The sequence below is a fragment of the Zootoca vivipara genome, chromosome 3, assembly GCF_963506605.1.
Source record: "Zootoca vivipara chromosome 3, rZooViv1.1, whole genome shotgun sequence".
In the NCBI taxonomy this organism is placed as follows: domain Eukaryota; kingdom Metazoa; phylum Chordata; class Lepidosauria; order Squamata; family Lacertidae; genus Zootoca; species Zootoca vivipara.
The window spans coordinates 117578901-117603632 of NC_083278.1; the positions used below are offsets into that span (position 1 = coordinate 117578901).

General features: G+C 46.0%; 1 protein-coding gene across 3 annotated transcripts; it reads right to left on the reverse strand.

The window, feature by feature from the left end:
- On the reverse strand, positions 1 to 24706 carry FZD3 (frizzled class receptor 3). 3 transcript variants are annotated; one of them, XM_035110829.2, is made up of 7 exons: positions 24599 to 24706; positions 19957 to 20458; positions 11559 to 11755; positions 9154 to 10171; positions 4316 to 4464; positions 2326 to 2559; positions 1 to 1712 (listed from the first exon to the last, which is right to left on the reverse strand). In XM_035110829.2, the coding sequence occupies exons 2-7, from the start codon at positions 20143 to 20145 to the stop codon at positions 1514 to 1516; spliced, it is 1986 nt and encodes a 661-aa protein (XP_034966720.2). In that variant the 5' UTR covers positions 20146 to 20458; positions 24599 to 24706; the 3' UTR covers positions 1 to 1513. The 3 variants fall into 3 exon arrangements, with proteins under 3 accessions (XP_034966720.2, XP_034966718.2, XP_034966721.2); XM_035110827.2 differs by having other exon boundaries at positions 1 to 1727; XM_035110830.2 differs by having other exon boundaries at positions 1594 to 2132.
- Positions 24707 to 24732: the final 26 nt, after the last annotated feature.

Genomic DNA, 24732 nt, shown 5'->3' on the forward strand with positions numbered 1-24732 from the left:
CGCGCTGGGAAACGGGGCGGGAGGACGCCGGAGAGATCGCGCTGTGCCTGCCCGCCCGCCGCTGCGCCCACCCGCCCACCGCGCTGGGAAACGGGGCGGGAGGGCGCCGGAGAGATCCGGCGCACCACAGCGGCAGGGGCGTTTAAGACGGCCCTGCCCACATGGAAATCCTGACTAAGAAGTGCTTGGGCTGTCATCAGCTACCCCTGAACTAAATGCGTGGTTCAAATATGCCTGCCTTCAGCCCCCGCACCGTTGAAGTTATCCTAACAACAACATTTGAAAAAGGAAGCTAAGCGCGCTCCACAAAGAATTCCCTCAGCCCTGTTATGAACCTGATTTAAGGAACCGGGTGGAGGAAGCCTCATTTGCTCTGCATGTCTTCTACCTCCCTTTCTTGAGCCTGGCATGCGAAGCGGCGAGCAAATTCAAACTTTTCTCCTTAATGACTCTTCTCAGGCCTTGGCAAAAACACACTTCATTAAACAAGCCAACAGTTTAGCAAGTGTATGAATGGGTCCACTTGCCCTTCCCCTCTCAAACAGCACCCCAGTTCCCATTATGTCTTAATAGAGGTCATTAACCCCCCCCCCACCATAGAATGCCCTAGATACAGCAGGAGCTGTTCAAGGCACTGAGGCTGAAAGGGGTCAGGGATGGGGGTATTTACACAATATTCGTCAGGAGAACAAAAGGTAGCTAAATTTTCAAAATCCATTTCCCTCTCGCATCCATGCTGGGCTTGGGAGGCGACGGATACAGTTTGGGAACGAACACCCACTTCCCTTCTTCCCTGCGTAAAAACTGTAAACAAGTAGGAAATTGGAACATTTTCTACAAAAGCACAGACATACAAGAAGCTAAGTACCAATTGTTCATACCCACCCTCCCTCCCTCCTAGAGACTAGCAATTTCAGTTAAGAGCAGACAACCTTATGCAGAGCCTTCTCTGCTCATTATCCTTCTGCTGCATTTCCAGTGTAACCGCTTAAAATCTCCTGCTGATCCCCTACAGATGTCCTTTGTGCAGTTTTTTTTAAATAAAAAAACCATGCAGCCCACCCTCTGTGCTGCATGAGAACAACTAACCAGTTTATTATCTAATCAGAGACAGCAAGAAAAAGACTGCAGGGGTGGAATTTTTTTCAAACAAAAAGCCAGTCTTCTGCCTGGGTTTTTTTTCTTTCTTTCGCAGGATCTTCATAGTAAATCTCTCTTAGAGAAGCATATGGACAATTTAAAAACAGCGCTAAGAAATTCCAGTTGTCAAGCATAATAAATAAAGTTTGTATCGAGGAGTCAAGTACCAGAAACTGTTTAGCTTGCAGACACGATCAAGCAGCATACCTTTGCTGAGAGAAAATGTTTCTGAGAAATTGCTGGCTAGGGGGGAAAGGCAGCAGCTGGTTAGGTTCCACTGGGCAAGCTTAGCACCTAAGAGAAAGGGCTAACACTGAGTGCTGTTGAACTGAAATTGAATGAGCGCTGCTCACGGAACAAAGAGAAGCGCGGATCAAGCACTAGTACCGTCTTCTTCGATCACCCGGTTCATGCTGGTGCCGTGCGTGATGTGGGTCACTGGATTGCCACTGAGGTCCCTGGTGCTGCTGTGACGCGACTGGTCGTTGAGCCGGTGGGAACTGCTGTGCCTGGAGTGGTCCGTCAGTCGGGACATGCTACCGTGAGGTAGTCGATCTTCAATCCCGCGGAAACTGCAGGGGGTATACCTAATTCATAAAGACTCATCGGTTTCAGTAACGCAGACAAGAATGGGCTTCCCATTCAGATAGGTGCAGGACCTCCCCTCCCACCCCACACAATGCATAACATAGATCAGATTCAGCAGAGCTCGGTCTCAGTCCCAGGCCTCCCCAAGTCTGAGAATTTAGACAAAGGCAGGCTTTTCTTTGTTGCAGGTTTTTAAACAGAGGTTGGATACTCATCTGTCAGGGATTCTTTAGCTGTGATTCCTGCACTGCAGGGGGCTGGACAATATGACCCTGGTGGGGGTGGATCCCTTCCGACTCTGTGATTCTATGGCCAGGAGAGAACCCACTCTGAAACCCTGGAGAACTGCTGCCAGCCCGGGTAGGCAAGAACGACCAGGGTCTAACTCCGTTTAATGCTGTTTTCTATGTAGACAGTGTGGGAGAGAAAAAGGAGCTCACGCCTATATTGACAGAACTTGAAACAGACCACTAAGGGATGGGGGAAAGGCTATCAGCTCCCACAAATTCATCCAGCAACTGGCAACCCCCTGTTTAAATGGCAGCGTGTTCTCTGCCTAAGTGTGTTGCGTTTACACAGCCATTTCAGTCTTCTCACCTGCCATCCCGTGACCTATGCAAGCTGCCGTGGTAGCTACTGACTTTGCTATGGACGCTGCCTGCTTTGCTTCGCTGGTCGTCCATCATAGCCAGCTGGGTAGAGGAAGCATGGGTCGACGTCCCTTGGGTGGAGGTGCCTCTAGACTTGCGGATTATGGGTGTGTTGGGGTCTCTCAGGAGCGACTGAGCAAAATCAGGCTCCTGAAGCACTTGCCGGCTCTCGTTGACAACCCTGTTTACAACAGTAAAGCCCAGTCAGTTTGACTCCAGAAAGACAGGTGGCAACAACATGCAGAGGATATCAACATATTCTTTTTAGAGCAGTGTTTACCCAATGTTTCAAGGAATATATGGAAAAACACTTCTCTAAAAAGAATATGTTGATAGACATGGATTAAGTATGTAAAGTATAAATGAAAACAATCATTAGAAAGGATTATAAGAGACGCATTATCCAAAGAATGCAATTTGAACCAAAGGAAGTTGAGTAGTGCTGGAGGGAAGCCACATGGTGGGGGGAAGTCACGGGGGTATGTAGGGTTTGTGTTTGTAGTATAGGGGGTATATGTATTTTTTTTTGTATCAGTATATGTTAGTTTATTTTATTTTTCATTTTTTGTATCATTTATTAAGAATAAATAAAAAATTATTTTTTAAAAACCATGCAGAGGGTAGGTGGCAAAAAAATCTACTGAATACCCAGTGTGAATGGGAGGTGTCTGTTCTTACTGTATCTGTATCATTCAGATGAAATGGTGTTCACTGTTGTAGCCAGCAATAATTTTTGGAGGAGGGGCTAGCATCGTTTTTATTAGTAGCTGCAGAGCCCCGCTGCTGGACCAGGCCGAAGGGAGACCACCTAATCCAGCATCCTGTTCTCGCAGTTGTCAGCCGAAAGCCTCTGAGAAACCTGTAGAAGAAGGGCCTCGGTGCAAAAGCTCTCTTCCCACCGGCGACTCCTCTCAGCATGTCTTACCTTCAGCATCTATGCTGCATAGGTTAAGACAGTCTGGCTGGGCCACAGCTTAGTATCAGAGCACAGAAGGTTCCAGGTTCAACCCTTGACATTTCAAGCTAAAGCTGGGAATGAATGACCCATCTGCGAAACTCTGGAGAGCCACTGCCAGTCAGTGTAGCTGATCTGACTCTATAGAAGGTGGCCTTGTAAGATGCCTCCCTCAGAGGTAAAGAAGCCTGCTGGCCAAATCCTATTCTGCACCCCTGACTAAGATGAACTCTTCATTGTGTGAGGCAGTGGCCTCTCCTTAACAAGCCTTTTTTTTTGGACCCAGCAACTACTAACAACCATCGCTCAGTTGCCAATATCCCCTTTAGGGGCAAAATGCTAGAGAAGGTGGTGGGCGGCTCAACAACAAGCACAGCTGAATTAAGCAGACTATCTGGGTCCATTTCAACCCAGGTTCAGCCCAGTTTGACACAGAAATAGTCTTGGTTGGCCTGATGGCTGGCCTTTGTCAAGAGGGACAGAGAAATGCAAAAGGATCTCAGATGAAGATTGAACCTGTCAGCAATTTGGTGGCCTCATTCTCCCTCAGCAGCAAGACAGGAGCAATGGTGGCAGCAAAGTCTCTTCCCTGCTACCCAGCAGGCCCTTCCCTCCCTCTTTCTGCATGGGGTGGGGTGGGGTAGTGAGAGATATTAAGAGTGGATGGGGACTTTGCTCCCCCCATTGCCATGTACATTTGGGGAAAGGAATTTAAGAGTTTGTGGGAGCTGGCGTAGGGATTGCCTAATCTACTCTTTCCGCAGTCCCCTTTGAGAATGTAAAATAAAATAATAAAATAACAACAGTTTGGAGTTGTTGTTTTTACCCCTGTTAAAGAAAGCTTGAAAAAAAGGCAAGCAGGGGAAAATGAGGGAAGAAAACCTGCCTCTTGCTTAAGAACTGCTTTGAGTAAAATCTGAATGTTCCTGAGTTATAGCCGTTCCCACCTGTTCCATGCCATCTTTTATGTATCACAACTCACTCTTTTTTCTTGCGCCCGTGGAAGAAGCTGGCCCACTCAAAGCAGGTCTTTTTACTTCCAACCCAGAAGACAGATGGAATCCCAACCACCAGAGCCATCAGATACTTCATCAGAAAGAGGATCAAGTCTGGACGACTCATCTGCGTGACCTGGAAAGAGCAGACAAGGGCAAACATGAGACACTGCTGCAGATCCACAACTCCATCTCTCTAACTCATTAGCGGAGAGATCAGTCGAGTCCCTCCATTTCCCATCTATAGAATGAGCCCGCAGAATCCAGATAGATCAAGGCAATTTATCTGAAGTATTTCAGTCACACAGAAAATCATTTCAATCAAAATTCCAATTTCAATTCCTCATGTACCTTAAGTATTTCCAAAGACAGAGAACCTGTCAATGCATAACCATTAAAACAGAGAGACAACGTTGGCAAGGAAAATAGCCACAAATCACACCCAAGCAATTGATTTCAATAGATTTTCCTGGAGAAGCATGTGAAGTATTCACATGGAATTAACTCCTGCTCTGTTTAGCTGAAGTACGTATGGATCATAATGGCAATGCTTTCACTTGCACTGGACTGAATTCACAAGACCGTGGGGGGAAAGCACTCTGACATGTGAGCACCACAAGATATCGCCTTTGCCGACCAACTACAGTGGTACCTTGGTTTGCATACGTTTTGGATTACAAACACGCCAAACCCGGAAGTGTGTGTCCTGGTTTGCAACCTTTTTTTGGATTACAACCCATTTTTTTGGATTATGAACAAATGTTTTTGGAGGCCCCATTGGCGAAAGCGCACCTTGGGTTACAACCTGTTTTGGTTTACAAACGGACCTCCGGAACGGATTATGGTTGTAAACCAAGGTACCACTGTGTTCAGTGGAAATGCTTTGAAAGTCCTCACTAAATGTGGAGAGTCACTGTCTCAGATTAACAGCCCCAAGACAGCAACTGTCTCTTACTTGCATATATGAAATTTTATAAACACAAGTGTAATGAGTTGTGGAGAATCAGGCTCAATTACGCATGGTACAGCTATGAGCCAGGGCAGAGTGCATGCTAACTGTGAAGCTGGCAATTGAAACCACCCTGGTCCTTCTCCATAGTATCTGGTGTAATTTGTAAGCATCCCGATTTTGCAATATTCCATGGGCTAACGGCTGGCAAGGGGCAGGGAAATGTCAAACACAACAAGGTCTGTAAAATTTACTAGGAGGATTGTGGGAGAGCAAAATGTTGGGGTGCTGCTTTTGGCAGTAGCTGCATTTTAAGCATAACCTTGCTAGCATGTGAAATGAGCGCAATTGTGCGGTAGTTGGAGCATTCTTTGGCACTGCTCATCTTTGGGATTGGGATGTATACTGATTTTCTCCAGTCCTCTGGCCACTGCTGAGTTTTCCAAACATGCTGGCATATTGAGTGCAGCACCTTAACAGCATCATCTTTTAAAATTTTAAATAGTTCAGCTGGAATATCATCACTTCCACTGGCCTTGTTATTAGCAGTGCTTTCTAAGGCCCATTTGACTTCACTCTCCAGGATATCTGGCTCAAGGTCAGTAACCACACTACCTGGCGGCAGAGGACGAGATGGTTGGACAGTGTTCTTGAAGCTACTAACATGAGTTTGACCAAACTGCGGGAGGCAGTGGAAGACAGGAGTGCCTGGCGTGCTTTGGTCAATGGGGTCACGAAGAGTCGGACACGACTAAACGACTAAACAACAACAAAGCATGCTTAGCGTCATCTCTAGCTTGGCACTGCGACGCATAAGGGAAAAGGCCTTTTCTGCTCCTGCAATGGGACTCACACATCTGCTCCATTAATTTGTAGAGCTATAAAGCTACCATAGCTAATTGGGGCTGATAGCACAATAGGGGCGAGAAAGCAGTTGTTCCATTGCAGATTCAGAAAGGACTGCCTGCATACACTCACTGAAAGCTAACTTACGAAGCACTGCTCTTCTCCTTCTGCAGTACTGGCTGTTTCTCAACAAGTATCAATCCTATTCTTGAAATAGAGTGGAGCTGAAGCCCCTGCAAATGCCACCCAGGACACTTTCAGAGCAGCTGAATCTGGAGGCATTTATAGTGCCTGTCAAATACTATCAGCTTCTGTTATGGCTCTGAGGCAGAAAAACGTATTATGAGAGATGCCAAGCGGTGGCTGGACAATGAAGTGGCAGTTGATCCCACTTGACAGGAAGCGATACAAAGCTGGGGGGGAAATGCGCATGGAGCTGCAGTCTGAGTCTGTGCCCTGTACTCCCTTAATTGATACTGTGCACAGGGCAAAGAACAACTAGGACAGGGTGTTGAGAATTCAAGATCTTCCCAATTCCAAATAGCAGCTGCTTCTGCTAGTTTCAAAGCTATAATTCAGATGGGGAATCTGACTAGACCAGATGGCAAGTAGCTTCTGTTCTGGGCAATTTCACTCCTGAGGGAAAGCTAAGAGCAGCCCAAACCTCTTTCAACATTTCACCCCTGGGACTACCCTCAAGGAGAGACCAGGTGCAGGTCTTTGGCTCACATAGTCAGCACTGCCTGTTCTCTCTCCCTCTCATCACAAGGTGAAGTAAAGAATCCAAACTGGGAGATCCTCCGATTATCTGAACACTTGAGAATTTCTCTCTGAAATGAGATTTCAAAGAGCTGCAAGATCCTCAAGCTTCAAATAGCTGCAGGATCCTCAACCAGCTGCTCACTGCTTCAGAGGAGGTGGCATCTCACTCCTGGTCTGGTGGTGGACAGGCCCAACGTCATCACACTTTGGACCAGCCTGAGAGCTGTGCACATCTTTCCTTTCCCGCCGTTTGCTCACATAGATTAGGTTTGACTCTGGAGAACAGCCAGCTGCAATTAAGAGCTAGCACACTCTTGCTCCCTTATATAACAAATTACTTCCAGTCACTGCTCAGAGCTAGGCCTGCGGCTACCTGGGGAGCAGAAAAGCACTTTCCTTGGAACAGAACTCCAAAAATAAAACAGGGTTGTGGTGATTTGAAAGACAGATAACTGATCTGCTCCCATCTCGACTAAGCTGAGAATCAGAAATGGAGGGCACCAGGTCCTGCTGGGGAAACTCCAGAGACGGAAAGGAGTCTGCCAACAACCTTTGGCGCTACAACCAAAGTGTGTACACGGTTCATGGGTAGAAGCCACAGAAGCGAGGGGGAAGGCTGGCAGGGCAACAGACCTCCAGTGACAAACACAGGAGCTGAAGGAAGATGTGTGCTGTTTGCTGTGAAGGCAGGACAGACCGAGAAATGCTGGGAGCTCTGCCTCCTTCCTAAGATATTTGTCCTGCCTTCTCTGCTGGTGGGTCCTAAAGTCCAACCCAACTGGCTCACTCCCACTACATGAGATCTTAGCAGAGGTGCAGTGTGGGTGTTGGGCGAGGGGGGCTGTTGCCCCGGTCACATTTTTTTTGAGGGTGCATTTTGCTCCTCATGCTGCCCCTGCCCTGCCAGCCCCACCCTGCTTTGCGAGTCTGATCCCAGCCTGGCAAAGCCACATGGGGCTGACAGGGCGCCAGGAGGATGAAACAGGCATGCAACACAGGGGTCCAAGAACCTCTGGTTGGGTTAGAGTTCCCAGAAGCTTGAACATGGATGTTAAAACTGTGGAGCCTTTTTAAGCATCTTAAGCGTAAGATGCAAAAGGTATAAAGCCCGTCACTGGAAAATGGCGTATCTTCCATTCTCATATCAAAATAGCAGTTGGCAGATTTACACTTTTCCTCCATGCACCCCCCCCCTTTAACTATCAAGCAGCATTGTGAATTTTATGTTCTCCTCATTAAGCTTTCAGTAGCCCAATAAATATAATTAATCTGTTCTTTTCAAGATAAGCTTACTGATTAAATTCTCAACTCTGAGCAGTTGGGAAGCAGCCATTCTGTATATTGCTACACAGCTATGCACGTTAACCACACCCACCCTTAATATTACTGAAAGAAATTTGATATTTGCTGGTGCAGCCATATGTCGCAGTAATGAGAAAGATTTTAATCTCATTGTGCTAGAACAAGTTACGGGAGGAAGAAAGCAGCAAAGACCCAGGGACAGGTGAAATTGCAAGAGTGTGTATGTGAAGCCCGCTGCATTATGCCAACCACAACTGCTGAAACACTTGAGAATCTTTTATATTTCAGCCCTACTTGCATAAAGAAAACCCCATCGTTCAAGCACAGCAATATTAAGGAACAAAATGGGCCAGTTGGCTCCATGAGGGCAATGGAGGTTGGATTTCTAAGCTGCTTGTCTGCTTTGTGCTGGTGATGGAGGCAGCAGAAGGAATGCCGGGCCAGTTGGCCCTTTGATTTGGTGCCCTGTTATGAAGCAGGTGGTTTTGGACAGGGGAGGAGGGGGTTGTCAGCTCACCTGCTTTATGGTGGTTGTAATATTAGCAATGAGGACTTGGGGGGGCTGTTTTGGGGTGAAAGAGGAGGGACTGCCTTGTTGCTCAATTGTGCTTTTGGCAACAGAGATAGGAGTGACTGCACACTTGCCTGCCTTATTCATCTCACCCAACCACCAACCCAATTTCTCCTGCCCTCCTCTTCGCTTTATAAGCCTGGCCTTTCTACCTTCAGGGACAAAAATAATCCACCGGTAAAAAGGTTCTGATGGTTCCAACTCCTGTTCCTATTTCATTTCATTTTTCCACCAGCTTTCTTCCCCAGCTCATACTTTCCAGTTGTCTATATGATTATGCCATCGCAGCATGCTCCTACAAGGCGGCAGGAGAGCAATGCAAGATTTATAAACCTGGGAATAAATGGGAGAGGACCATGTCCAAATACCTTGCAGAGAGAAAGATGCTTGCTCACCTGATAAGGGCAGGGTATGTGATACTCTTTGCACCGTTCCTGTATCCACGTCGTCTCCCACACACCTCGGTAAGCTTGCTCATAAAAATAGCAGCCAATCACAACCAAGAGTGGCACGAGGTAGAGGATGCTGAAGACGCCGATCCGGATCATGAATTTCACCAGCTTGTCCTGGTTCTCCTTCTCTAGAGGAATTTCAATACGGACCCGATTTAAAGAGATGATGCCGGCGAGTAGCAGAGAAACCCCAACCACCACATACAGGCAGAGGGGAGCAAGGACAAAGTACCTCAAGGCATCCACGTCATAGAGGCCAACAAAGCACACGCCGCTGATGTTGTCGCCTTCGATTTTGTTCATCGCTAGGAGGATGATGGTGAGGGTTCCTGGGATGCCCCACGCACTGGCGTGGAAGAGGAGGGCTTTCTTCTCAATGGCTTCGCTGCCCCACTTTGGCACAGCTGCCAGGAACCAAGTAATGGTAAGGATCACCCACCAGACGCTCCCAGCCATGGTAAAGAAATAGAGCACCATGAAAAGCATCGTGCACGCCTTGTTGTGGGAGCCCTGAGTCACTGTGGAAGCCTTGTACGTGGTGGGGCTGGAGGCATTGCAGGCCACCCGGTCCTCTAGCAGAAAGCCAACGAAGAAAATGAGCGACACCATCATGTAACAGACGGCATAAAAGATGATGGGCCTTTCTGGGTAGCGAAACCTCGTGACGTCAATCAAGAAAGTCAAGAAAGTAAACAAGGTGGCCGAAAGGCAGACAATGGAGATCACACCAATGAAGTATCGTGCGAAAGAGAGCTCTTCGCGCCTGAAATACATGTTCGGGCAAGGAGGGGAGCAGTCCCGTACCCGCAGGAATGTGTAGCCCAGATCTGGGTCGATTTTCAACTCTCGGGGGCACCAGAAGCCGTAATCTCTTTGCACTGCCACCGGCGCTTCTTCCGTCGCTTCCCCAACTACATTGAGATCGACAAGGCGAGGGTAAGGCTCGTCACAATCTGGGAACCTAGAATGGCAAGAAAGGAGAACCTGCTGTTGGACACACACATTCTACTAATGTCAACAAAATAATCATGCGGCTTCCTTGGCCCTAAACCAGAAGAGCCTTGGAGGAGTAACAAAATGTTGGATGGAGAGGAGGAGATGTTGTCGCCTCAAGGTTTTGAGACAGGCTGTATACCTAATAATCAAAGTAACATCCTGACACTGTAGTCTGGGAGTTTTAGACATCGCTTTTAAATTTGTTTTTAAACTTTGATTTCTATTGCTCATGTTAATGTTTGTATTCTTGGGAAACTGCTTAAAGGTCTTATTTAAAATTAAGCAGTATATACATTTTGTTAATTAAAATAAATCAAATCAGTCACTTTGACCAACTTTTATTTAGCACACTTGGCTGTTTTTACCAATACATATGACCTTCAATCCTCTGTCTCCTTACTACAAGTATCTCTCCTATCTATTAGATGATCTCCATCAGGTTTCCCGGGCCTTAGACCAGCACTTTGCCCACTGGGTGGCACCAGCCTGCATGTGAACAAGAGGAAGAGTGTAGGACAGAAATAGACAGTGAAACTTCATGCTGGACTTGAAGAGAAGTGGGCAGAATGGACTGAGAGGCTTTACGTCTCTCTTAAGAAACTGGAGCCATGCTTAGGGCAAATGACAAAAGATGACTCAAGTTCACTGCAAAGCAGAACAGAACATTGGTTGTCTGGTCTCCTGTAGAATATGACCAGCTTTCTTGACCTTTTGAACACAAACTATGAGCCTTTTCTTGCAGCTTAGCCAAATGAAGAAAGAGAAAAAGGAGAGATGCAAAAATTACACAAAAAGCCAAGTTGTCCTTGTGGCTGGAGTGATTATTCTCACTATAATGCCTTTATTAAGCCAGTAAAGCCTTTCTAGTCTGTCTTAGCTGCCCTGTGTATGCATTGTTTGTGTTCTTTATGTGCCATGAAGCCTTCACTTGGCATATTCTCCTTTTTGAACGAAAGCAAAAAAAGATTTGAGATTACTCAATCAAAGTGGGGAACATGCACAGCTGGTTTGAAGACTGAACAGTTGTTTTGCCATTCAGCATGCCACCACCTTTTTGTCTGAAAGGGGCAAGTTGGTTTGCGGGGAGGAAAAAATGCAAAGGGTGATTGGAACAGGAATTTTCAAGTGTTTGACGAGACTCTGAGATGTAATAGCCTCTGCCTGCTGGGTAGGAACCCAGTCAAAGCAGGAGAGTTGCTGTGGGTCACTTACTTGGTTTAGTGTCCGGAAAAGGGAGGGAACGGAGGTACAGCACTAAGGCTAGAAAACAAAGTCATTTTATAATTCCTGGAACGTGTTAAAATCTGTAGGTGGCCGTTTAAAAACACACACAAATCCAGAGGATTTCTCACCTGCTGCACTCCATATCCTCTGACCAAGACACACCAAACATCTCCATGAGTTTTGAACACTCACTGTACGCTCGCTGGCAAATTCTGCGACATGGGAGGGAGACTCTGCCATACTCCATGCAAACAGGAGCATAGAGAGCACACAGGAATGGTCGAAAGTCCCGGGAACATTCAAGGTTCACCATTGGGTGGAATGGCTATGAAGAGAAAACAAAATTAAATAGCTCCAAGCCACCACTGCAGATTCAGTCTTGTGAAACAGCCTGGGTGGTTATCATAATCTAAGATCTCAGAATCTTTGCCCAGCTTTTTCAGGGTGGGGAGGAACAGATCAAATGTGACAGATAATTCTGGCAACAGACTGCATGGAATGCCAACATAAATATTTGCTCAATGCCATCATAACACACTTTCACTTTGCTTGGTGGACTTGCACCTTCAGAGGTCACCACACAAATCATGGGTCACTGAGCTGAATAAGCCCAAAGGCAATTGCTTGAAACCACATCCTCACCCCACCCATTAGTAGCCCTTTACATGTGGCAAAACCTAGAATTTATCAAGCCCCTGATGGCCACCAGACATGGCTGATGAGCTGCATGTTGTTTAGCAAGGCACACGTTATACTGGCCTAGTTTAATAAGAAACGTCCATTTACAGGGCAGATCTGGTAGGTACACTGGTGCCCATGGGCACTGTTTTGGTGATCCCTGACCTATTACTATGGCAAAAGCACCACAGATACACAACACTGTTCACCATGTCGTGCCAGACATACACGTTCAGCCAGCTAGAAATTTATAGATCAGTTCTATGTTAAAATATTTTCTAAGATTTCTTCCTTGGTGGTACAATGTAGGCAATGTAGGTAGTAAATCTGAGTTCACCCTGAGGCTATCCTAGACATTAAGCTGCCAAGTATTCAATTTTTAGATAGGAGCAGAAAAAATATGGCACATTCCTTATGAATTCAAGAGATGAGAGCAGGGGTGTAAAAAGAGACCAAATCAACAATACATGCTTGTTGAAGTTAACATTGCTATGCTACAGTTTGCTGTATAAAAACCAGATACAATACTATAAAGAAACAGATGCTATAAAGCATGTTTTTAAACAGAGGTTAGATGGCTGTCTGCCATGGATGCCTTAGTTGAGATTCCTGTATTGCAGGGGGTTAGACTAGAGGACCCTTGGGGTCCCTTCCAACTCTAAGATTCGGTGATTCTAAGTAATACATAGTTAGAGTACTGTAGTAGATTTTAACCTCTTTGGTCTGGATTGGGAAAGACTTGGGTTAAAATCCTCACTCGGCCAAGGAAATCACAGGGTGGCCTTGAGCAAGTCACTATCTCCTACATTAATCCTATCCTACCTCTTCACGGAGTGGCTGGGAGGATGTGATGAGATAAGCCAATGTATACCACCCTGAACTCCCTGAAGGAAGGGTGTGATACAAATACGATGCAATAAGTCAGTTCCCCGCACCCCAATATTACCATAAGCTGTCTAGACATAAAAAGTAATGAGACGCACATTCTGCCAGCGACTGCTATGATTGCTAGTGTCCCAAGAGGAAGCGAACATATGCAAATGAGTACATGATATTAGTATATGCAGATTTTTAGTTGGCAGCCACCTATGAAAGCAAGCACCAGGAAGCCATTTGATCACTCTCTCCCTTTGGAGAAGGGGGTGGGGTGGGGACAACACCCCCTTCGAAATCTCTGATGGCAAGACTGCTCTTCCACTTAATGTCATTCCAGCTCCAAAGCTGGAAGAGGGAAAATTTCATACATAGCTTCTAAAATAGCCTTTCTACAGATGTCACGGACTACAACTCCCATCAGCCACAGCACCAGACAGCAGTCCTGGCTGGGGTGATGGAAATTGTAATCCAGGCTCGACTACGTAGTTCCATTAGCTGCAGCCAGCACAAGGCCTCCTATTAGCACAACCAGACTCCTGCACTCTCCCCCATGCACACCCCCCCAAAAAAAATTGGCTCAGGTGAATCAGAGAAAAATCCAAAACAGTGAGCAGGAGGAGAGGGGAAGCCACTCTACTGAACAAGCCAAAACGCTTCTGTTGAAAGAAAACAACCTTGAATTCCTCCCCAAGTTGGCAAAGACACTGTATTAAAGGGAGCTGCATTATGGAGGCCCTGCATTGAGCTGCCTCCCACTACTAACTCTTCAAGAACCAGAAACTAATTCAGCATGGATGGGGAAATTTTACTTGTCAGAGATGACAAATGAATGACCATGTGGTGCTAACCCTTGTAACTACGGCAGACGTGCTTAACTGAAATAGCCTTGGTCCATAACCCCCATGATTTCTCTCTTGTGTGTGTGTAGGGGGGTAACATGCAAGGCTGGGCGCGGGGTAGAGAAAGAAAGACAGAATGGTCTTCTATCAGCTTAAAGAGAGAATTAAAAGCAGACACATAGCTACCAAAGCAGCAATCAGGAAAAGCATACGTCTCTACTGAGGGGACTGAGCCAGGCAAAAGAGCTTTCCTCCTACATTTTTAATTCACATTCTCCCTTACTATTAGTGACAGGTGGAATTCATGTCTCATTTTTGTTATTCTAATGAACATGGTGTCTGCACTTTAGAACAGAACTGTTGCCTCTATGTTACCCTAGTAACTATTTGAATTTGTAAAGGGGGAGGGAAAAGAGTTCTGATCAGGAGCTGAGCCTAGCATTCCTTTGTCTTCCACTCTACAATAGAACTACGATGGTCTCCGGAGGTTGTATGTAGCCTCCTCCTTTCGCCAGCCCTCATATTTCCTTCCACAATGAGTGAAGAAAAAGACTCAGGATATACAAGTCAAGCATCCAGGAACCCCCTACCACCTACAGTATTTTTCTCATGGGATGAACCTATTTATTTAGGCTTAACTATATGTGATCAACATTAAGTTGATCTACACACAACTGCTCATGTCTAGACAAGCAGAGCTGATACGTAGCAAGGAATTAGGGGATATAGATTAAGGAGGATATTTTCCCTGTACCTACCATGGACGGACTTCGTTAACCTTTCGGAATATGGCGCCCTGTGCAAGGCCAAAATTTGGCACCCCAAAATGGATCTTCTCAATTATGGATTTTGCACCCCCTTGGCTTACCACCCTGTGCAGGGGAACTGCCTGAACCACCCTAAATCTGGGGCTGCACTCACCCACGGCCCCCTCCTGCACTGGATCCATGGATTCTGAACTTCAGGGGAAAACCTCTTTGTAAATACAGAAGGGTGAGCTGGGATCTAAAAAGGAAAGCTATGGGGTAGTATCTGGGGAGCAGTGTTCTGGCTGCAAAAGGAACAAAAGCCTCTATAAAGTCAAAGAAACATCTTTTTTATTAAAACCCAAGACGTTTGCTGTTCGCTGCCTCTGACATGACCACTTTTGTTCCAGAAGTCTCAAGAAACAGCATATATAAACAAGTTAGCAAATGAGAAAGTTGCTTCCCCGCTGATAAATTGTAGGTTTGGGCAACATGGAGATGAAGTACAAAGGAGCCTTCCTTCCTCATTCACATTCAAATTAACAAGGCCTGTGTGTTCTATTCACACTGTGGCCCCTCCTCTCTCGGGAGTTTCATCCCCATTGCCATGGCAACCCTACACCCACAGGCTTTGAAGCATAGCAACAGGCCAAGCTCAGCGAGGAGTGTGAAAAGGGGAGAGAGTCAAAGGGCACAATTTGGCTCCGGGGAATCAGAATGCCAACCTTTGTCCAGGCACAAAAGGCTGGAATCCATAGGAACAATCCTTTGCCAGCAGAGAAAGGGGTCTGCTAATATCATGGCCAGAGACATGATATGGGAAACAGAGGCAAAGGTGCCAGGGAAGGCACAGGCGTGCAGATACGCCCGTCCCATGAATTTTATTCTAGGAGACCATTGCTTTTTCAGCCATTTCAGCAAATAATATATAGAGAGAGAGCGCACACACGCTGTATGTAAATCAACCAGCTATTGGAGAGGCAAGCTGTTTGGAAGCAAAGCAAGGATCACTGTTGGGCTGAAAGGTGTGGGTGGGATGTAGATCTAAGTTTAATGGGGGGGTGCCCACACCCCCCTGCATTCAGCTCACCTTCCTAATCAAGGAGTGGCTCAGAAAAACTGAAAGGCCATTATGAAGAACAATAATAGTAAGTGGTTTTTGTCAGCCAAAGACTAGAGTCCAGTTCTACCTGGGGCTAATGAAAACTTGGATGCTTCACCTGGCATAGAATACAGCTCCTCACCTGTCACAGTGGCAATAACTATATATTTCAAAATGCAAAACTGCCATTGCTGCAGAGAGAGAGAGAGTGAAAGAAAGAAAGAAAGAAAGAAAGGGGAAGCCTGGTCACAACCAAAAAGAAAGTATTGCATTGCCTCCATTCATCCGTGGAAGGTTTTTTACTGGTGCATTTATAGTCTGTGAAACCGCAACAGTGCTCCTACGCTTGGGCCCTCTTTGCGGGTTTTGTAAAGGCCTCTGGTTGCTCACTGTGAGAACAAGACGCTGGACTAGATGGGCCACTGGCCTGATCCAGCAGGCTCTTATGTTCATCTTTTCTAACACACCATAATTTCCCTGCTGTTAAGCCTCTCCTAGACATTTGAATTAGCCATAATACCAAGCCATCTGCCTGGGTGACCCCAAAAAACAAAGTCAGTATGCATAAATTAAAAGGCAAAAATGGCAACAAACCCACCACATTCTAGAAGTAAAATCCCCCAAAGCGCAGTCTTTAAAAACGTTTAACAAAATGTCTAATTGTTTTATTTTACACTAGCTGGCCCTGCCACACGTTGCTGTGGGTTATTTGTGTGATTTCCCCTACCCTGTGCCGATCCATGAAGTATCCCAGTGATTCCCCCACTCCTCCCCTCCCCCCTGGCTTATCCCTGTGATATCCCCCTCCCTCATCCATGTGAATCCCCCAACTCTGTCCTGATCCATGACCTATTATGCCCCCTCTTCCCCCCACCCAAGGCTTATCCTTGTGATTTCCCCCCTCTCCTCCCCCTACCCCCCACTAACCCCTGTGATTTCCCTTCTCTCCTCCGTCCAACCCCCCCCCCCCCGGTTATCCCTGTGACCCGTTCATTTTGTACACAATCATTTCCCCAATGCCCTGTCCCAGCCCTGACTCCCCTCCCCTTATGTGAAATAACATTTATTCTACCCAAAGGCACGACCCTGTAAAAGGCCCATATTCAGTTGATTCTATGCTGCGGATCATTCTGCTTAAGCAGAATCCATAGCTACTTAATACTGAGCTATTACTTTTAAATGGGTAACACTGTAAATATTTGAAAACAGAAAAACCTACACATATTTTCTTTTTTCTAGGTTAAACCCTGGTTCCTACTACAAACTTTCACTGTATGAACTCTATCACAGCTCCCCTCTCCATATTTTTGCCAACAGCTGAATAGGTAGTTAGAAAGATAAACTTAATTCAATGACATAGGTACAACGTTAGCTAAATGAGGTTTTCTGTATGATAAACTCTTCCACAGAGGGATCATGGTGGAGCAGGGCAATATTCAGTGAGACCATCAACAAATTTATCACATACAGTATTTCAAGAGACGAGTGAATGCTGAAACATACAGGGTTTTGTTTTTTTTAATCTGTAAGTCAATGTGTATCTTCTTAGCTCCCTGATCAATGTTGGACAGCTCCTAGTTGCTCTGCTTCTACAATTTGGACAGCTCAATCTGACCAATACACCAGAATTTAAAGAAACTGGTCAAACAGAACTTTGCCTCTCCTTAGGAAAGAGTTCCTTTCAGTAGCTCAAAGAGACAGTGTTACTCTGTGCGAATCAGGATCAGACTTGGAGGTGCACCGGGGGGGGGGGATCCCCACCTCAAATTCTCCAGCAAACCATATTTGGCATTGATATAAATCAAAGTACAAGCTTAAGCCCACATCTGAATCATAAAATTGTAGAGTTGGAAGGGACCTAAGGGTCATCTAGTCCAACCCCTTGCAATGCAGGAATCATCTGAAACTATTTGAGGCTGCCAACATATTATAGGAGAACACTGGAATACAAGAAACTGATAACCTTAGGTTAAACAACGAAATACCAGTTTAATATGGTGACAGAACAACAAAATGGACAAAGAAACAAGGCAGATGGGAGGCCTCTGCAATTTTCAACATTCCACTTCCACTGATGACCAGGTTTCACTACAGCAGCTTTTGGTAGCTCTTGAGCAGGCATCCCCAAAGTGCGGCCCTCCAGATGTTTTGGCCTACAACTCCCATGATCCCTAGCTAACAGGACCAGTGGTCAGGGATGATGGGAATTGTAGTCCAAAACATCTGGAGGGCCGAAGTTTGGGGATGCCTGCTCTTGAGAGTAAGAAGAAGACACTGTTACTATAAGCCATACACTAATGTATCCGATGTAGACAGAAATTCAAGGGCAGAAAAGAAGGACATACCTTACTTCCCAAACTAAGTTAATGGATGTTAACTATTTTATCCTGGAAAGGAAACCTCCCTAATTATGGTATCACAACAGCTCATCCAACTACTAGGACAGATGCCACACAGAGTGGGAATAAAAAAAATAGAAAATAAAAGCCTGCACAACCTTTACAGAGACTTTAGTAACTTTTGAGCACAGACTTTAAACCAGAGAGAAATTACAAAGATGTGGAGAGATATCGTCACATTATTGTTAGTAGATACAAATTAGGTCTCTGTAAGATACAAGTAATGTACGTTGAAAAATGCCAAGGCCTACTAGAGGGTTGGAATAGATGGCCTGTGCGATCCTTCCCAACTCATGGTAGGAGCACTCTCCTCACTGGTTCTTCATCTCTAGGTGTACTTGGAGAAAGGGGCACCCCTGTTACTGAAGTCGCTCTAAAGTACAGTGGTACCTCGACATACAAATGCTTCGACTTCTGAAGGTTTCGAATTACGAAGTTGACAACCCCGGAAGTCTTTTCGCCGCGCATGTGCAGAAGTGCAAAAATGCGCTTCGCGCATGTGCAGAACAGGTGCTTCAACATCCAAAAACCTCGACTTACGAAGAGCGCCACGGAACGGATCGTCTTTGTAAGTCGAGGTACCACAGTTCGGTTGGCTAACCTGTGACCCTCCAGGTGTTATTCGATTCCAACTCCCACAAGTCCCAGCCAGCATGGCCAATGGCCAGGGGTAATGGGAACTGCAGCACAACAGTAGCTGGAGAGCCATACATTATTAGCCAATCCTGCCCTAAAGCTAAGGAGAGCTCAGGCATTTGGCAAAAAACAAGAGGCAAAGATTCCGCTGTAGCAGAATCCTCCACTCTTCATAAACAAACACTCCTTTTGGCGTTTATTGCAACCCTGCCAAGCAGGGAGGGGAGCAGATTTTGCCACAACACTTTGTACACAAAAGCATGGGGAATCGCTTCTCAATCAACCCACCACCAATTTTCAGGATCAAAAATCCTGGATGAACTACCACCTCAGTATAATTTTTTTCTGAATGCCCCCCCAGATATAAACATGCCACAAAACTAGTCCCAGACTCAGGGCTGCAATAATCCATGATGGCTGTATTAATCTATACCAGGCGTCGGCAACGTTTTCTGCCCATGGGCTGGAGGATTCCTACTGACTATCGTCCGTGGGCCAGACATGGGCCACACAGGCGCAGAAGCGATTTCTCGCTGCCCATGTCCGGAACACAGGAAATGGCTTCTGCACAAGTCCGCGGCTGTGAAGAAGCAATTTCTGGCGCTGCAGACATTTTGGAAATGGGCAGCACAGCACTAGAAATTGCTTCTGTGCATGTCCGCGGCTGCGCAGAAGCGATTTTCGGTGCTGGCTGCCCATTTCCAAAATGTCTGCAGCACCAGAAATCACTTCTGTGGCTTTGTAGGCGCGATTTCTTGCGCCGCTCAGCGAGTCCCCGGCCGTGCTGCACTGGTTTACCGCAGTGCCCGGGGGACTTGCCGAGCGGGCGGCTCGGTTCACGGGCGGCCCGTGGGCTGGATAAACGGCCTCCATGGGCCGTATCTGGCCCATGGGCCGGAGGTTGACAATTCCTGATCTATACCATGCAAAGAACTTACATTTTTATCTTAAGGAACTGCTTCAAATACCATTTATTTTAAATGGAAAGCCCTTCTGTGTAAAAGAGCAGCAGTTCGAACTGCATATCCATGTAGCCACCTAATACCACGTTTTATGCCGTTTTGCCATGTAGGTTGTTCATAATGTGTAAAGCGTCCTCAAGAGCACCAATGCACCTCTGTTGTTCTGTGCATTATTACTGCAAGCAGATGTAGGGAAGCTTTTCCATTATTTTTGGCAATTCTCCAGTACCCAAGGCAATTCCACCACTGTGAATGCTATCATACATTTAGGGGGAAGTTAACTCTTACCTCCATTGCTAGAGCTGCTGTTTGCTGATCATAATGGTTCAAAAGGTTGGGCATAAAAGTGGTGTTGTAAGGAAGATCCTGGCACATCCTCAAGATGATGGGCTCACATGAGAACTGGCTGTGGCCACCTGCGCATCCTATCAGAACAGCCAAAAGCCACAGACAATGGAACACCCGGGTTGCAGCCATCTTTCTGCAGCAATCATGAGATTCTCCAGATTATTTAGTAGACTTTGCTGGGTACCTGTGCACCACTGCCAGGTTCTTCAGAGACCAAAATACTCTTTGCTTCGTCCGCATTTCAGGTCTTCATTTTAAGATCCTTCAGAGAAAGGTTGTTTGTTTGCATTGATGCAACTTAGCTGAGTCCCACAGAAGGCTTTCATTCCCAAAGCACTAATAAGGTACTTCATCTTGGCCTTTTGTTTCATATTGCCAGGCTGTCTAACCGCACTCCCAAACAGACCCCATGTTGACAGGCTCTCTTCTTTCATTAAGCGCTCTAAAGACAAAATAATAAAAGTGTTAAAACTGTATTGCTAACAATTCAAAGAAAGTTGTTAGTTATGACTCATGGGCTCTCATATAACTTTGGGAGAAAAGTGCTAAGCTCAACTGAAAAAGAGACCACCACAGCCTGATCAACCAGCACTTGGCTTCTCCTCTCCCAAGCAGAAAGGCACTGTATAAATACAGTATAGTAAACAAATAATAAAATCCAAAAGCAAACCCCACTGGCAGAGTTTTCTACTGATCATGTGTGCAAGTACACCAGACATTTTAGAGCAAAATCTCTAGTTGATAGCTGCAGTCTATAGAAGGCAAAGGACTCATATCACCAGGGTCACAGACTGTGGAAACGTTTCCTTATGAAACAAATCATATACTGTACTGTAGCTATAAGGGACCTTGAAGTTCAGCCCTCTGTTCAATGCAGATCTGCAATGCAGGATGAAACTACAACATCCCTGACAGATAGCCATGCAGCCTCTGCTTAAACCCTTCTAGCAAAGGAAAGCCCATCACCTCCAGCTCTTACTATTGGGCAGTTTCTCCTAACGTTTAGCCAAAATCTACTGTACTTCCCTGCCGTTTCCACTCATGGGCTTCAGTTGTACCTTCTGAAGCAACTGGGAACAAGTCTGTTTCTTCTTTCGCATGGCTGCCCTTCAGATATATGAAGACAGCTATAACGCCTCCCCTTAACCTCTTCTTCTCCAGCTAAACAAAGCCAGCTCTTTCAACCAATACCTCGTGGGACTTGGGTTTCCAAGCCCATCACCAACCTCTGAATATGCTTCAAGGGCTTTCAAGACTTGGTTATTTTGGCAAAGTTTGGCTATTTTGGACAACACAAGCAATTCATCACTGTCAAAGATTTTTAAAAACCCATATTAAAAGTAGTTTGACAAGAAGAAAAGAACACAGGAGGCAGTGGCAATACAGAGGCAATCCAAGAAATATTTGGATTGAGCCTGACCACACAGATATCTTAAATTCAATTAATAAATGCTGGTGATCCATGGGTACTGACAGGCTAAAACACCCCAATTTTAGTTTCCTTGGGTGCTAACTCAGTTTCTTCTCACTTGGCTTTTGTACTGTTTTTAAACACAATATAGCAACCATGAACAAACCATCTTATGCAAATAAAGATTTACCATACCAAAATCTTAATCATCCTATATATACTAACCTAGGTCATTTATGACACTTAAATTATAACAAGAGAAAAAGCTAACTAGTTACTATACACTTGCATTTTCAACCAATCGAATGCAAGCCTGCCACTTTCCTAAAGTTACATAAAGAATTATTGCAAGTGTAAACAGAGGTGACTAACAAAGATGAATAAATAACAATCATGTCAAAGAATTTTTGAAGAGAATTTATTTACCTCCCAGAAAGATGTGCTCACTCAACCCAATCCTTAACTGCTGCAGGATTTTAGCAGCTCAATGGCAAAGTGCTATCTGCAGTAATTATTCCAATGGCGGTTTTGGTACAAAATAAAACAATCCCTCTGAATCTATTCCAATGATTATACTGTAGTCATATTCTAATTTTTAAACCATCCTACCCTGAAGGTTCATACTGTCCCCACCCCCCATCCTTCTGATCCCTACTGTGTCCAGGGAGGGGTAACACAACAACTGCAGACTTTATTCTATCCTTTAGGCCCTTCTAAGAGGAAAGAAAAGCATGGAACATGGAAGCAAGGAGAGCACAATCTTTTGCAAGGAATGCAAATGGTAGGCATTTTTTCACCCCAGCTGCACCAACAAGGGAAAAAGAAATCCACACAAAACTGCCATTGCTGCAACCGAGTAGGCTTCTCTTACCTCTCCAGGGAAATATTTTTCCCGTATACTGGGAGGAGATTCACTCCCTATACTGCCATGCATTGAAGTGGAGAGGTTCTCCATCATCCCTTCCCCATCAACACAACACTCTGGATATTTAGTACTGTACTGTACTTCAGTTTCCTTAGAGAGAAACATTTTGCCTCCATTGTTGCAGGGGAGGTGGTGAAGCATGGAGAGAACACATTAACAAAACCCCTTTGCTTCTGGGACCCTCATAGGGAGCAGTGAGGATGCAGGAGAGGCGGAGCTGATATCAGCAAAATTGGGACACCTTTTAAGGAGTCTTAAACATATAAAAATTGCCCTGTTGGATCAGACTATCCTAGCCTTTCTCAACTCAGTGCCCTCCTTTACTTAAGGGATAGCTTTGCCCCATTGGTGCCCATCTGACCACTTTACTCCTTGGAACTTTCACAAATGCTATGTAATGTCGGTTCTGCATTCGTGAGCTCAACTTCTAGTATGGAAGTACCGGTACCTGTGCTTTGGAACTCCCTGCCTATTGACACTTGACAGGCACCCTAACTATTGTTTTAGACACTTTCTGAACACTTACCTCAGCAAGTAAATATCCTTTAGTTAACTATATATGTTTTACATTTTTGGCTGATATTTTCTGTGCCTTAATGATAACCATTTCATGAATAGCTGTTCAATAGTACTGCAGATTTTAGCTGTGTTTTATTACAATTTTATGATGTACACAGCTCTTTGATTAAGCAACATTATGCATCTTTCTAAATATACTGATGAATGTTTTAGAGACTATAACTTCCGCCAGCCTCAGACATCATAGGTGTTGTAATCCAACATATCTGGAGGGTGCATGGTTGGCGGAAAGGCTTAGGTTTCTGCCTAGACCAGCATTCAGTTTGCAGCAGTAATCAGCTCAAAGGGAAGCCCAGGATGCAATGAAAGCAGTAGAGGCTCTCTTCTGCTGCCATCACCCATCTCCTTTCTTTTGGGGGAAAGGAGGTAGAAAACCGTGTCCCCTGAGCATCTATCCATCCATTCTGGTTTCCTCCTGTTTCCCCCCTCATGCATAAAGGTGGTTTAAAACCCCTACTTCTCAACAGGGTCCTTTAATTGCCAAAAACAATGCCATGGCTATGAAAGCAAGCCCCTCATAACTACTGTTTCAGTGCCTGCACATGTATGGGGGGGGGGGGGAAGAGTTGGTCAGAAAATAAGGAGGAAATTATGAAAACACTTCTCTCTCTCTGGCTGATGAGAAAGCAGCAGGGCAAGCTAAAGCACATTAATTACTAATAACGAGGGCCTGAGTCTTAATCAGTCATCACAACCTTTTTGTTTTGTTTCAACCTTATTATGCTCATTAGTCTATATTAACTTACGGCAAAGCTGCCTTGCAGGCCCTCGATCCGACAGAAGAAGAAAAGGGGAGGGGAGGGGAAGCAGGATATAAATAATGTTTAATTATAACATAATTATCAGATGCAGTTTCAGGAGGCCACCTACCCGGCCCCAACCTATGCAATGCAGGGGGAGAGGGCACAATGCAAAGGAGGAGGAGGGAGACCCTCCCTTCCCTAATCCTTCTTTGGGTGAGGAGGGGGGGTCTTCCTCCTACACACCAACCCCCTTCCCCCCTGCTAAAAAGACATGGCCTGAAAAACACCCACCCAGTTTCTCTGTTTTAACCCTTTCCAACCCTCAAAGTCCGCCCACCCACCCAACCACCCCACTTTGACCTGGACACAATACCAGGAGGGAGGCAGGGTTGCCAACTTGAATAAAATATTGTGCGGTCTGGGGGCAGGTAAGCACAGCCCCACATAATTGATCACATGACATTACGCACACACAAAAATTTGAATCGCAATGCCCCTCAACTTTGGGGGATGGGCAGACCCCTCAAATATTTTATTGAGGGGAGGCCGAAGGCCCCTGGGAATCCCCCCATCAAAAAACAAACCTCATCGCGGGAGCCTTTGAGAAGAAACAAGAAAAAAGGAGGGGGGGCGCTCCTATAAGGAAATCCTGCCTGAAACAACCCCCCTCCTTTCATTGTATTTTTATGTGGGTGGGAGGGGAAGGGGTCGCGTGCGCGCGTGCGCCTGCAGGTGTGAGGAAGCCAGTCCTCTGTGGGGGGGTCGGTCCCTGACAGGAATTTACCCCCCCCCAAGAAAAGAAGTGGGGGCGCCCCTCCCCCCGATTCATTGAGGTGATTAGAGCCTCCTTTATTTATCGGTGGCGAAGGCGAGAGGGGGGTTAGCTGTAATCCCGGCCCTTCTTTGCCCCCCCCCTCCGGTTACCTGAGTGCGTCCCTCAGGCGGCGCTGGCCGGCCCTTCCTCGGCGCGGCGGCTGAAGGGGCCCGAATGAAGGAGCCGCCGCCTCCTCCTCCTCCGAGGCCGCCGCTGCCTTCTGCCCCGCCCCCTAGCAGGGAGG